Here is a 14,804-nt window from a genome sequence, read left to right as displayed (position 1 = left end):
GTAGTCTGGTTCTGAAGGGAGATTCTCCTTGCCGCCGTCACCTCTGGCTTGCTCATTAGGGATAGGGATACACACATATATATATATAATTAATATTAATTAATATTAATATTTAATGAATGAATAATAATTGTATATATTCATTCAATTATTTTTAACCTTTATTTTTTTTTATTATTTCTATCCTTATTATATAGTTATTCATGTCCTCTCAGGGAGTTTTCTCTCTCTTCTGTTTCTATACTCCTGTAAAAAAATGTATTCTGTTTTTAAATGTATTAAATTCTATTCAGTTTATTTTGTACTTACTTCAACAAATTGAATCGAATCGAATCGAATTTAATTGAATCGAATTGGATTGAATCAATAGGATTTTTTTTTTAAACGGATAAACTGTAGTTATCCGTTTGGGAATTGAGTCGATTCTTAATAGACAGCTGAGTCGAATGAGGCTGTGCAGATTATGTACTTGGGAATCACATCATCGCCCCCTGTTGAGCGGCGTTGAAGCAATTAACGTGGAATTTTCACGTGACTCACGCAAGCGAATGAATTCTAATGGAGACGTTTGTTCTGTGCGCATGCGCAGTGCAGAGTCCCGCGTACTGTACTCGAGCTGCGGTCGTAGGTGTGTGCGCGTGCAGTGTTACAGCGGCTTCCGATGGACGGGCTGTTAAAAGACTCTGTAACAAATCGGTGGCTTTATTTGCACATTTGTACACGTGAGCAGCTTGCGTGTCGACTATGTCTCGTCTCTGGACGGTATATATTGATTTGCTCCTGATTTCTTGCCTTGGTCGCGTTCACACGCAAAATGAAAGTAAGTTTCAGTTTGGATTTTGATTTACACGTTAAACATATTATAGAAGACCTGAATAGGACCTGAAAATATTGTTGTACACAAATGTCTTCTAGAGATTCTTCCTTATGCTTCACAATGTGGATTTTAATCTGCAATATCAGTAGAATTCGTCTGTATTGTCATAAAACATTTACGTAAGGAATGTTTGTTTGTTTGTTTGTTTGTTTGTTTGTTTGCTTGCTTGCTTGTTTGTTTGTTGCATGTTAATTCCTTTATATCCATAGTTTGAAAACAACAATTTGTTCCAAAATCTGCAGTTCAGTTTCTATAGGAAAATCTTGTTTAGCACCGCTCATAGCAAACCTTTTTTCACAGTTCTGTCACATCTATTTTAAAGTTCAGGTCAGAAGAACACAAATCTTCACACAACGTCGTTACACACTAATCCACGTCTGTTTTGGTTAGCAAGAATTAGTGAGAGTTAAGTGTAAAGACATTTAAGGAAAAACATTACCAGCTTTATCAGCTGCGCAATCAAGTTTCCTCCAGTACATATTACAAGTTATACCAGTACATATTTCAAAATGGTTGTTGCTCTTGTAGGAACGTGGTATTTGTTTCATGAGGGGTTCAAAGTTTCCTCAATTTACTGATTGCAACAGAGATGTTATTAATCTTATGGTTTTTTTTTTTTTGGGTTTTTTTTTCAGCAGTTTACAGCTGATTTTAATCTCTGGCAGGAAAGACTATAAACAAATCATGCAGAGATGCATGAAGAGTGATGTGTCTACTAAGCTGCTCATGTGATATTTACTATACAGTTGAAGATTGTCTGGTTTTGGTGATCCTGTGTATAGTGTAGCCTCAAATTCCTGTTTAGGACTGTAAACAAAGTGGACTTCAAAAGAGTGGTTGTCCGTGTCAAACCTTCCTGTCGGCTCAGACCAATGTCCCATCTGTAGAACCGTTGCTTTTTCTACACCATTCTTCACAAACTCTGAAGACACACCAATGTGGTTGCATCCCACTAACCACACCTGAATCTTTAGAATAGATCACACCTTGGCCTGATCTGCCCCATGTTGTCCTCCACTGTTATCCAGCGGCATTAGCAAGCTCAGATGATGTGTTTCTAATGCAGTCATTGCTGGTACTTTCAGCTTTTTAGTAAATCAAAAACTTGTTTATAAAGAGTCTTTTTTCACTTGTGGTTGAATCTTGCACTGTTTTCAGTTTAACATGCTAAAATTGCAGTAGATTTCTGTTCACACACAGCTCTTGGGCTTTAGTTGGTTTTCCATTTACAAAACAAACGACTTCTCTTTTCACACAATATACTGATGGTTTGCCAATCTGTACCTAAAAGACACGCCACAGGAAGTTAAATATGGGGGAGCAGCTATGTGCTCATTTCCTATGCACTAATCATATTAAAGAAGCAGTATCTAGTGTACGCTTGTGAAACCCAGGAAACAGCCCTGTTCTTTGAGAGCCGAGCTTCAATGCAGATTTATTGTAGTGTCATGCGCTTCCGGTACACAGAGACAACAAGAATACAACAAAATACACATTTGAAAATAAATTGAAAATGAATAAATTGTACATACAGTAGTGCTATAGATGGTAGAATAGATTTTAGAATGGAATAGAATAGAATGAGATGCAGGGATTTCATAGAGTTGAGATGGTAACAATTAAATGTAAGGTTATTATGTATGCACGTTTTTATTGCATAATGGTGGGAACATTTAACTGATCATGAGGTAGATTTCCTGGTGGAAGAAACTGTTCTTGTTCATCAGATGGTACACTGTGACTAATTGTTAAACTGTGACACCATAGCATTCCTGTGTAGCTGCAGACATGATGCTGTGTGATTCAGGACCAAAAATGCTTGGAGTCTAATGTCTTCCTACAGATCCCTCCTTATAGTGCAGTTACTATTTTTCTCAGCCGAGGAGCACAAGGTTATCTAAAGCATCACCCATGATCTAGTAACAGAACCTCCGTGATCAAGTCCATTCACTGGAATGAGTGAAGACCAGTCTGGATCTGTGTCTGTGAGCTCAAAGACACCACTGAGAGGCTTTAAACCTGCCATGGCTGTGTCAGTTAAAATGGCCTGATAGCGTTACATACACAACATGTTCACTATTACTCAGTGCAAACATTTAATTAAGATCTTCAAACCATGTCTTGTCCATACCATGTATGGGAAAACAGGACTATTTTTCCCCCACCAAAGCTCAGACCACTGGGGACATATTAACCCTCACACACATTGGCCTCATGGTGAACTTATCATTACAGTGGCATGAGAAGGTTCTTAGGTGGCCCCATCCACAGTTAGAATCTCCAGGAAAACCTCCTCTAATGATGTAGCTAATCGAATAAAGTGTTGTCCGTATCTAGAACTAGTCAAAGATCAGAAAGTTTTGATAAGATGCATGTGCTTTGTTTATGGTTCACCCTGGATGGAACCTTCAGAGAACCTGCTATACATGCACAAGCACCTCCATCTGCCACAACTTTCCAAGAGACTGGAATAAGCTCTCTCTCGCTCCCTGTTGCTGTGATCACTTATCGTTGTACAGCTTGTACAGGAGAAATGGTGCTAGGGAACACATCGGCAAAACCAGCAGGAAAACTACATGCCCTGGGAATAAGCCTGTTATCTTAATGACTTTTGGGTGAATTCTATCAGTGAATCGTGGATAATTCACGGGATTTCTGAAACAGAACTCAACCGAGTGAGAATTCAGGAGTGAACCATCTCTCCGGTAAGGAATGTACTGGTGTAAATGAAATAAATGAATCAGTTAGTTTTGCAGACCGAAGTTGATGCTTTATATTAGATTTTTCAAACTATTGGCTCTATTGGAGCACAAATGAGGTACGTGTGAAGTCACACCTTTTGGGTGTTTCCCAGTCCATCACCGCTCGACGGCATGTTTTACAGTCACTTTTAAATCGTTTGCATTTCTTGTTTTTTGATGTTCTTCTCAGCATGCATAAAGTAGCAATAGTCTTTTTGTCTACTTGTATAATAACAAAAATATGTAAAATGTAATATAAATTTCTGGTTGAAAAAGCAGCAAATTGCATTGTGTGTTACTGCCTGGAATGCTTGTTTGTGTTTGGATTGGCTTCTCGTCAGTTTTTCCCCCTCCATGATGCTCCCCTTCATTCTTTCTCCATCTCAGTGTGAAATCAGTCAGTTCTCAGCCGGCCAGATAATTTTCCTTTGAGCAGAAATTCATTCTGCGCTTTTGGAAAAAACTAAAGAGGAGAAACAGAGGGGTAAAAAAAACAGAACAAACGCTGACTGCTTCTTAAGAAATTAGAAATAAGTTTCAGTGACTGGTTTTAAAAGGACAGCAAAGACCCTCACGAACATCCTCTTAAATCTGTATGAGATAAAAACAAAGAGTTGGAACTTTGCCAGTCGAATGTTTGTTTCCCGGCAGTCCTTCCTAATGCTATCGGTAGTCAAACCGAGATTCTGGGGCGGAGCTTTGTGTACATGGGTGGGAATAATGAGGTAAACCTATACAGTATGTGTGTATATAGAATTCAAATCTTATTCAACACCACCTGTTTAACCTTTAGAAACTTAAATATATGCTAAGGTTTGCAAATCGTACCTCAGCGAATATCCCGTATATATTTTTAATTATGTTTAAGATATTCATCATTTTTCATCAGCTAATCGGATTTCCACATTTTTCTCTGTTAAAAACCACTTGTCTAGGAAAAGAAAAGGCTGTGTTCTAGGAGACAGGAGTGTTTATATTCGTTTATTCAATGGGCTGCTGTGAGTGTGAGAAATACAGGTCAGGTCAGGAGTTGTCTGTAATTCAGCACATTCTTGGCCTGAGTGGAACTTTTTTTAAGCCGAACTTGTTGGAGCAGTTTGTTTAGCCACTTTGTTTAGACTGAAAGCAGATTACAAAATGAGAGATTTGTCCTAGTTTTAATTGATTTCAGTACACAACTTTCAATGCTTAGGTCCACTTTATTAGGAACACCTGCACATTCATGCTATCTAATCAGCCAATTGTGTGGCAGCAGCAAAAATGAAATAATCAAGCACGTTTGTGCGTAAATAATATCTTAATATAATTAAATAACATATTAATGTATATAAATGAATAAACTATTTCTATATAAAATTCTATAATTCTATATTTAAAAAAAAATTGGATATCATGCAAGGTGCATTATGAAAATGAGATTAGGAAGTGTCTGATTTTCGTGTGTCCCCCCCCCCCAGACCCAGTGGTGTTCACTTTGGGAAGGTTCCAGAATGTGAGTATTCCTGTGAACAGAAGCCTGGAAGTCAATGTGTCCCAAATCCCAGCTGAGGTGGCCTTCGTGATACTGCAGTTTCACACTCAGCACCGCAATGCCACCATCTCCTACACAATAGTAAGTGTCTATCTCTCTCTGTCTGTCTCTCTCTCCTATGGAGGATTTATTTCCTGACTCATGACATGCATTATATATTTTTTTTTTGTTGTTGCTTTATACAAACACTTTTGTGCTTTATTCTTATTGCCTGTTTGATCGTTTGTGTGTTTGTTTCAGGTACCAGCGTATGGTTATTCGGTCACCACAGTTGATTCTGGGCTGCTGTTCCCTCTTTCGCCAAATCAGTTGACTCTCTCCTGCTTCCTGTTGACTCCTAACGGTGACTCAGTTGCTGGAATTGGGGTTATACTGCCCTACTCACGCACTGGTATATCAGCTCATTCTGCTCTCTGTTAGGGTGTCTGTCTGTGTGTGCCTGTGTGTGTGTCTGTGTTCAATTCACATCCAGGTTGCACCAATACAGAATTCAGAAAATATCAAGGATCCTGGATACTTATGCAAGCAATTCAATTCTAAAAAAAAAAAAAAAAAAAAAACCCATTAAATTCAAACTAATTGTGATGAGAAATCCAAACCGCACAAACACTGCTACCAAGGTGGGCTCTATGAATTTCTTCAAGAAGATAAACCTCACGTTATTTCATGATTCACCTCATGATCTTTTTTTTTTTTTATTTTTTTTTATATAAAATGTGACTAGCAGCTTGTTTCCGGAGGAGTGAGTAATAGCCTCTCATGATGATGATGTAGCAGATTTTTAGGACAGAGTGGGCATTGTTGCTTATTTTTATTCTCTCTCAGAGAAGAAAATTCATGTTTAGCTTTGCTAGTCACTGAGTTGTTGTGTTGTGCTGTCTTCAGACCCTGTCCCTGGGGCCTGCAATCTGGAGTTTCCACTGGAGAACGATCCTAACATCTACTTGCGCTACAACTTTTACGAGACCATCATTCGCTTTGCTCCTGCTAACATCGGATACGCAAGGTATTAATCCTGGCCTCTCTTCCCTTCATCTTGTCTAGTTTATTTTTTTAAAGCATTTCACTTTTCATTTGAAACCAATTTTAGTTGAGTTTTTGTTTGTCATTCCTGTTATTCAAGTGGAATATATTATATTTCAGATTATATCCTCTGCCTTGATATTTCAAATATTAAAAGTCCATAAAAATGTAAAGAGGAATTGTAAGGAGGATTGAAAAATAAAAAGACTAAATTAAATATATAGGTAAAGTAAGTAAGTAGGCATGAGCAAATGCACAAATAAAATGCAGGCTGTTCCAGAAGTAGATACTTACAGCTCAGTCCACAAATTAACAACAGTCAGGAGTGAGGTTTTGTGTTTAAAAAAAAAAAATAAAAAAATTAATAAATAAAATTTGCATTACAAATTCTTATCTGTGAATTATTAAACAAACCCGTACATATCCTTTTTATTACTTTTTATTATCCTTTTATTAATTTTTTTTTATTTTTTTTTATTTTTTTTTTTATTTTATTTTTTTTACATTTCTGAATCACTATTTGTGGAACTTGTTTTAATGTAACTAATTCAGATCCATAGAGTGCAGAATATAAAGACTGCACAATTTCTGTACTCCAACACAAACACAACTCGTGTGGTTTGAACTGAAAGCGTAAAGAGCTGCTAGAGGTGTCGATTTACACCTGCATGGTGAATCTGCCTCGCCGTTCCACATGGTGTTTATCGTTTCACCCGCTCTGATCTCTTCCTGTTTGTCTTGTTTTCTTCTCTCCTTTTTTCCTATGGGTTCATCTTTGTTCTTTTCTGCTCCCTGGGAACAGAGGAGTTTCTCCCCTTGCATGTGATGTGAAAATGGATTTGAGCAGTCGCTGGCGTTTAGAGTACGACGTCTACCAATACTTCCTTCCTGAGAATGACCTATCAGAGCAGAGTCTGATCAGTGGCATGGAGATGGTTGCCACGGTGCCAGGCATGGTGGAAAACGGTACAAAGGTCAGAGGAGTAAAGAAACACAATTGTCTCAATTACACACCTCAGACGCACTGTTAATATTTTTGCCATTAATAACCGTTAATTCTTAATGCGAATCATTACTATTTTACAGTACTTAATGCCAACTTGATTCGGCATAAAAATCCGTTTATAGTGTGAATAGAATTACAAATTGAATTAAAGTCTAAGCTGATTTTCCTTTAGACAATGTCCGTTTCACTTTCACTTTAGTTTTTTTTTTTTTTTTTTCCCAAAAAAATTTCCTCCTGTTTTTGTTGTGTCCGTGTTGATCATCGAATGTCTTTCAGAATCAGGTTTATTGGCCAAGTGTGTGGACACACACAAAAAATTTGGTTCCAGCTGTTGGTGACTCTCAAAAGTACAGACATAATTAATACTATACATATCATGACTCACTCTACATTGGTGCTTAATATGAAGCTCATATGAAAGTAGACACTCAGAGCCTTAAGCAGTGTTTTAGAAGTATTTCAGTTTTTATCTAGTCTAATAAGGGCATATGTTCATAGAAAAATGTTATCAAACTCATTTCTGCTTTCTGAGATGCCCCAAATTCTTGTTCATAAGCAGCAAAATTCTGTGTAAGGTTATCAACAGAGGAAAAAACTCACGTCTCACAATGAAAGTCCTGACTCATTTTAGGTCAGACTCGTAGCCAACAAATCATTTGTTTAACCTGATTAATTATTTCTACCTCAACTACAGAACACCCTAATGTCCATTGTCTCCTGAAACTGTTCTTATATTATTACCAAGCCTTTTTTTTTTGTTGTTGTTTGTTTGTTTGTTTGTTTGTTTGTTTTTTTGTGTTTTTTTTTTTTTATTAATTTTACACGGTGACAAAAATATTAAAATATATTTGAATATCCTGTGCTCCTGTCCCAGTGTAAATAAAATTAACTTGTATAGAACCCGAAAATATTTTGGTTTGTAGTGGATTGTCAGTTTTCTCGTCCTGTTCTGGTTCTTGAATCTTCTATCTCCTTGTCTACCAGCTGATGACGTTATCCTCCCAAGATAAAACTCTGGTGTCCTTCAACTCCATCCCGGGTCAGGGAGTAATCTACGGCATCGTGGTGAGAGACCCCGTCTACAACAGCTCCGCTTCATACGTGCCTGTGCACACCTATGCCTGCAGCTTCACCTCTGTTTTAGACGGATGCACCACACTAGGTGATGATGTCATCTTTTTTAAGATCTGTAATCAAGAATTACCAGAAAGTTTTTACGTTTTATTATAAACAACAGAAACGTACGTTTACGTAAGTGATACAAAACCCTTGCTAGTCTAGTGGGAAGCAGAAGCGTTCATTTGCACGTGTAAATTTTGTCTGAAAAAATCTGAAAGCTTTCACGTTGGCCGAAGACGATCCTGTCCATCAGGGTTCCAACTCAAAATTTAAAACGTTCAGCAAGCTCACTTACAGCGATTTTAAACACTTAAAGCGATTTTCTGCCGTCGTCTTGGTTGTTGTCAGGAACCTTGTTTTAAAAGTCTAGAAAACATAGGAGGCTCAAAATAACACTTTCAAAATAGGCGTTTGAAGCCACACGAGAGGTTTTAACCTTCATACGCTAAATGTGTAGGAACACTGCTTTTTCACACTGCGCTTAACATCGGGTAGAGGAAAGTTGCACGCTGGTCGAGCGTCAACCCACAGTGCGAAACGATGTGGTGTTAGCGTGTTATGACTCGATGCTTAGCAACAGAAACCCAGTCGGACTCTGAATAGCGCTTCAGAATTGCACCTGCTTCGCACAGTCACAGAAACCCTGCATGTTGTGGAAATGGTAATTGCAGCGATTGCGGTGAAACCATTTACATAATGTGAGGTTTTTTTTTTTCCCTTTGTGCTTCTCAGAAGGTTTAACACAAAACAGGAGAATATATATGGGCAGCATTTTTTTCCTCATTGATGCGTATAAGACATTATTGTACTGTTGCTTGTCCAAAATCGTTGCTGAATGCGGTTCACATTTACATTCTTAGTAAATGAGGAAACCACAAGAAAAGGGAGACAAAGAGGGATTAATTGCTAACCCTGGGTAACGTATGAGCGTGGAACTTCTAAGAAACAACCCTGGTTTCTGTTTACTCTGAGTTTACAGTCACTTCAAGAACTACTTCACGAGTTCTGTGCTCATGACCCAATTTGTAAATCAAGCGGCCCCACGTTGGACTCAGACGATAAAGCTGGCTTGTGGTAGGGGTCGGAGTCCTATGTCGGACTGCTTGATTTACTAATGGGGTCAGGAGAGCATCTGTCACTTATTATAGAAATGAAGATTAGAAAGACGGATTTTGTTGTTCGTGCAGACATCTTTTATACCTTCCTGACATGCTGTATTTTCTTTTTTAAAGTTTTATGTGTTTTTTTTTTTTGTTTTTGTTTTTTTTTTCTCTCCAGGAAGAACTTCCACCAAAGTATTTTTCACCATTACAGGACTTGCAGGGCTTCTCGTCTGTTTCTTAGGCCATCGTTTTTTCAAATGTGGTAAGTCCTGGTCCTAAATCAGTTACTTAACCTTGGGCTGGAAGAACATTTCTCAAAAGGCAGACTAAATAAAACTTTAGCCTGTTTATTTTTAAATCATTATTTCTCATGTGTGTGTTTATTATTGTTGGTGTGGGAAAAGCCTTCTGTCATGATTTTATATTTATCAAGTTTGTGAGATTGATTAAAGCTGGTAAGATCTGGTTTGTGGGTCATTATATTCAACAACAGCTGTAATCATGCTGAACTTCCTTCCAGCAAGTGTTCAGTAATCACAATGTTTTACATAGAATAATGCTAATACATTTTAACTAGAAGGCTTTTGAATATAAATTATTGCTCCAATTTCCACCTCCATCTTTCCCTCAGAGCTCTTCTGCTTGGGCTTTGGCTTTGGAGCGTTCTTCTTCTTTGTGCTGATCACGAGAACCACCACATTGGATTATGACAGTAAGTTTATATCGAAGATGAATCAGTACAATGATGTGTGGTGTAGATGGAGGTTTGGATAAAAGAGAAACGGAAAATAAAACGGGATGTCTTGTCAAAGTTGGCAATGCTTTGCTTGCTTTCACAAGTTGTCACAATTCCTATTTGTCGCACAAGGGACTTCAGGTTGCAAATCTTATTTTAAAACCACAAGACTAGTAAAAAATAGTTGGTAAACAAACTGTTAATGCAAGCTAGTAATCATGTGCGCTTTAATTGAGGAAGTGTGATTGAAGACATGCTCATTCTGAGAGAGAGAGAGAGAGAGAGAGAACACCTAAACTTTTGACATATAAAAAACAACAACCAAAAACTGGTTAAAGCGAAGTGAGAAATGAAGACTGAAACGTTTCTGGTTCTGTATTTGGAGTTTGTGTGTGTTGTTGATGTCTTCACCCATATGCCAGTGGAATCATGAGTCAGTGAGTTGTGCCCAGTTCACACACATGAGGGCAGATAAGTGAAGGTTGTTGATGGGTTGAGTCCTGCTGGTTTCCTCTTCTATTTAGAGACTCAGGAGTATTGATCGTGTACAGTCTCCTCCAAAAATACCGGAACAACAAGGCTCTGACATCACTAAAATGTTGGTTCTTCTTTTGTGAACCCTTTCCTGATTTGTACTGCAGCTGATTCCTTGATGGTGTTCTGAGATGCACTCGTCCCTGTGATGCCGTTTTGTGGACAACTGAAGGTCATTTAGTGTAGTCACATAGGTGTAGGGTACCCTTGATGGCTTTTGGCATACCCTAATTATGTATGCCTTTGAAATAATTAGGTTCCCTTGGTCTACCTGATCAATAATTTGATTCAGTTCTTTAGATCACCTGAATGTAAATGTCTCAGTCTTCATGGAGAAGATGTCAAATGTCATGAGCAGATTTATAAACATACAAATGAATGAAATGTAAATATTTTAATAAACATTGTTTTGAGTGGTACAAATTGACAGTTGTATAGGATGTCCTGATGTTTTCTCTGTCCCTGCAGTCCGATTGGCTCTGACCACTTTAATAGGTGTTGTATGGGGCATGGGCCTGGTGATGACGTGGTGGCGGTTCGGCTCTGTGATGGCCTGTGTTGTTGTCGCTGGCCTCACTTTCAGCTTTCTCATCTCATCTGTTATCTTTTTTACGCCACTGGGTAAGACAAATGTTAAAGCATACAGATAATTGCTGACACAGTTTTTCGCTTTGGATGACACCTGAATGTCCTTCTTACTGTTTTTTTTTTTTTTCCCCCTCCCCCCAGGTGACCTCTCTGTGTTCCATAACGATGCAGTTTTCTGGGTGACGTTCAGCTGCATGGTGCTGGTCGTGCCTTTGTTCTTCATCAGATGGCCAAGAGTGGTAACATTCAACCTCCCACATCACTTTAAGACATAAAGCCTAGTCAACATGTGCTTGCTGAGCGTAGGTGTTTTTACTGAAGTTTTACTTACAGATATGTGAGTTTACTGGTTCACATTTGCAGTCTTTTTGTTTTTGTGTATGCTTTTAAGTTTTTATTTAAAAAAAAATTATGCATTTATATGTATGCTTATCTTATGCAAATTAATACAAATAAAATCGATAAAAAATGGACAGGTAGGGAACAATTAAGAAGGCAGATGTAAATATCTTGATCGGAGTCACATTTATCTGTGTATATAAAGTCTTACAAGGTATGACTGTTATAAACTGTTAAACATTTCCTCATTTTAAGCATTTATTTTCTAGCTTGATCTGGCAATAAAATAAGGCTTGAAATGAGTAAAATTGTCTAGATATACAGTAGGCTTATTGTTCTGTTTGGTATATTGTAGTTCTCTAATAGAAAAATATACACCAGTTTGATGTCCTTTGATTTAACAAGTCTACAATTTTAAAATGAAAGCATTTCTTACAGTTATGTTGTTGGACTTTTTCAAGAAGAAGTCTTCAAATGTTCTTAGAGGAAAAAAGGCAGCCCATGTCCTTTTACTGTAGTAGATGAGATGAGTGTAATGTGTTTGTGCGTGTTTTTTTTTAGGGTAATATATTGACCTGCGGTGTGGTGGGAGCATACATGGTAGTGCTTGCTGTGAACGCCTACATCTACACCAGCCTGTCCTACATCACACTGGACATCCTTAAACGCTTCCTCAACGAGGACTTCAGAAGAGCTTTCATATCCGTCCCTCTGCAGAAGATCGGTGAGACGATTTACACACCACATGCTAGTTCTCACAGTTCCAATGTACATCAATACTGACAAATGAGTTCTGTTCAAATTGTGACCCATCCATATATAAGTGTTGTGTGAAACTTTAAAAATGTATAAAATCCTTTTCTGTGTGAATGGTGACAGCGAGGGTTTATTCTTAACATGTGTTTGTGATTTCTGCTCATTCCCACTCTGTTAAGACTTCATCCTGATCAGCGTGTGGGTGATTCTGGCGGTCTCGGGCATCGCACTACAACTGTACAGAGAGCGCTCACGGCCGTTTTTTCCACCAAGCCCGTACGTTCTATGGTGCCAGGAACGTGAGCGACGCAAGACCAACGTGTTAGACCCGAGCCACCACATGCCGTCTCTGCCCGCCCGCCTGCTCGCCCGCTTACGCCAGCTCACTCGCCACCAAGAGCCTGCTGGGGAGCGCACACCTCTACTTCTCTGACCACTGACCAGCTTGATTGTTAGACCTGCTGCCATCATCCACAGTGAGAGGTGACTTACAGAAGGATACAGACTCAGGGCCCACTGTATGTGACTCGTTCATACACCGTTCAGCTGTAGATTATCTGTAGCTGGAGACTACAGTCTGATTTTGGAGAACTGCTCTTGAATGTAGATGATATCGATCATAGCTGTGAAGTTAAATTATTAAATCCTAGTTTATAACCTGTTAAATGCAAGGTCCTGTACGAAGGTCTCCAGTGGTGTCAGTGAACTGATACGAGACCTCGCAAAACGGAGTCGACCTCTCGCCGTTTTAAGTCAGACCAAAACATTATGATGTTTATTTCCATGATTCTCCAAAGACCTTTGTGTGATGAACGGGAGCAATTTTTAAACGTTGTTTACATTAAAAGTCCAAGTGTAAAATTTATTACATTTTTTTAAACCTTTTTTTCCTACCCAGTCTGAGTCTAACAGCCCATTATGAAAAGGTGACCACTTTATAAGAGGGGATCACCACTTTATTTTATGTACTCATCTCATTGATTTGAACATTGCAAGGCTGTTAGGAAGTAAAGTTTAAAATGGATGGAAAACATTCAAAAGGGTGTAAACCTGAATTTCCTTTTAGATTTAAAAAAGGGCACGTCGTTGGATACACAGCCATCACTGATTATGGTCTAGACTGATTAAAGGTTTTTACCCCTAAGCCCCATTGGCTGTTGAATTGTTTCTTATTCTCACTAGACCTCCTGGAGAAGTGTCTTTAACCCTTATCACAACCGATATCACACTTAACCTCTAGTTTCATTTGCCATGGTTTTAATCTAAGACTACTTTTTTTTTGAACGGAAAGACGTAGCATTTTACTTGGATGATACCACGGTGTGTGTGTGTTTGGGACTCGGTTCTGCATGCATTATAATCTTCAGAGAGATGTGGAAATTATTAAGAGGGTCTTTTGTAGGATCAGGATTCAGGACCACTTTATAACCACCCTCTGGACAGTAAGCACTTGTTGGAAGAGAACACTGAGTGGTCGACATGTGTAGCGGTTTTCTGTTCCCTTTATTCTCATGACGTGGGTGGTTTATAGATCCCTTAGACTCGGGTACTGTTCCAGGTTTGGGGCCATGTAACAACATCCCATATTTGGTTCAGGTGCCAGTTGTCGCAGGGCAGTTGAGTAATAATGCTGCTTGGCGAAGTGTTCCAGTGTGAGCGTGGTGTTCGTGTCCGCAGTGTTTGATGTAGTGTCTTAAAAGTTGCAATAAGATCTAAAAGGATATTTTAAAACTGCTTGCATGTTATGGCTGTTATTTATGTATTTTTGCTAAATGTTTGACATTAAATTTATTTTGTATTTGCTAAAGATAATAAAATTTTGTGTAATAACACTGTGTAATTTGTATGTATTTTCTGCTGTAGTATTTGTGTGAACAAACTCTGCTCCTGGCCTAATGTTAATGGACTGTCTAAATAATTCATGAAACATTCTGTAAGTGATGGTGCTTTAATCTGGGCTGAAATCAGACTCTTTTTTTTTTTTTTTTTTTGTTTTTTTTTTTTTTTACTCTTACACACAGAAACTGTAATTTGTTTAATTCTTCTTTATTTCTTTACCACTTTCTTTCTTGTTACTAACACCCTAGCAACCACCTGGAACACCTAGCAACACCCTCGCAACCACCTGAAACACCTTACAAACACAGAAATTTTTTTGTAATAGACACCCAACCTCCTTCTCGTTATTAGTGACACTTTCTTTTTTGTCAATTCCTTCTTTCATCTTTTTCCTCTTATTTTTGGTTCTTTTATACTTTCTTACTTTTTAATAAGGCCCTACCAACCATCACAGTATCACAATAACATCTCAGCTCTTCTCTTTGTTTCATTGTTTTATTCATTTGTCTTTCTTGAATTTATTTATCAACTTCTTGAAGTGTTTACAGAACCCTCATCCTTGATGTTTCCCACACTGTCCCATATCTAACCAGCATGTGTGTCTGTTTCCCA

The 14,804-nt window shown here is 38.2% G+C and overlaps 1 protein-coding gene across 1 annotated transcript; it reads left to right on the top strand.

Moving 5' to 3' along the window:
* The first annotated feature begins 609 nt into the window (after nt 1-609).
* Nucleotides 610-14,185, top strand: tm7sf3 (transmembrane 7 superfamily member 3). The gene is made up of 12 exons (XM_060886228.1): nt 610-820; nt 5,076-5,230; nt 5,390-5,540; nt 6,035-6,155; nt 6,975-7,146; nt 8,163-8,340; nt 9,576-9,662; nt 10,032-10,112; nt 11,139-11,291; nt 11,400-11,497; nt 12,159-12,321; nt 12,533-14,185. The coding sequence occupies exons 1-12, from the start codon at nt 745-747 to the stop codon at nt 12,784-12,786; spliced, it is 1,689 nt and encodes a 562-aa protein (XP_060742211.1). The 5' UTR covers nt 610-744; the 3' UTR covers nt 12,787-14,185.
* The last annotated feature ends 619 nt before the right edge of the window (nt 14,186-14,804 follow it).

This window comes from Tachysurus vachellii, chromosome 14, assembly GCF_030014155.1.
Source record: "Tachysurus vachellii isolate PV-2020 chromosome 14, HZAU_Pvac_v1, whole genome shotgun sequence".
Lineage (NCBI taxonomy): Eukaryota > Metazoa > Chordata > Actinopteri > Siluriformes > Bagridae > Tachysurus > Tachysurus vachellii.
This window is presented reverse-complemented; position numbering and strand designations above follow the sequence as displayed.

Excerpts from the sequence above, each read along its gene's own strand:
- tm7sf3 (XM_060886228.1), top strand. The coding sequence starts at position 745 with ATGTCTCGTCTCTGGACGGTATATATTGATTTGCTCCTGATTTCTTGC. Across the intron at positions 821-5,075 it reads CGTTCACACGCAAAATGAAA|ACCCAGTGGTGTTCACTTTG; the intron begins GTAAGTTTCAGT and ends CCCCCCCCCCAG. Across the intron at positions 5,541-6,034 it reads ACTGCCCTACTCACGCACTG|ACCCTGTCCCTGGGGCCTGC; the intron begins GTATATCAGCTC and ends TGCTGTCTTCAG.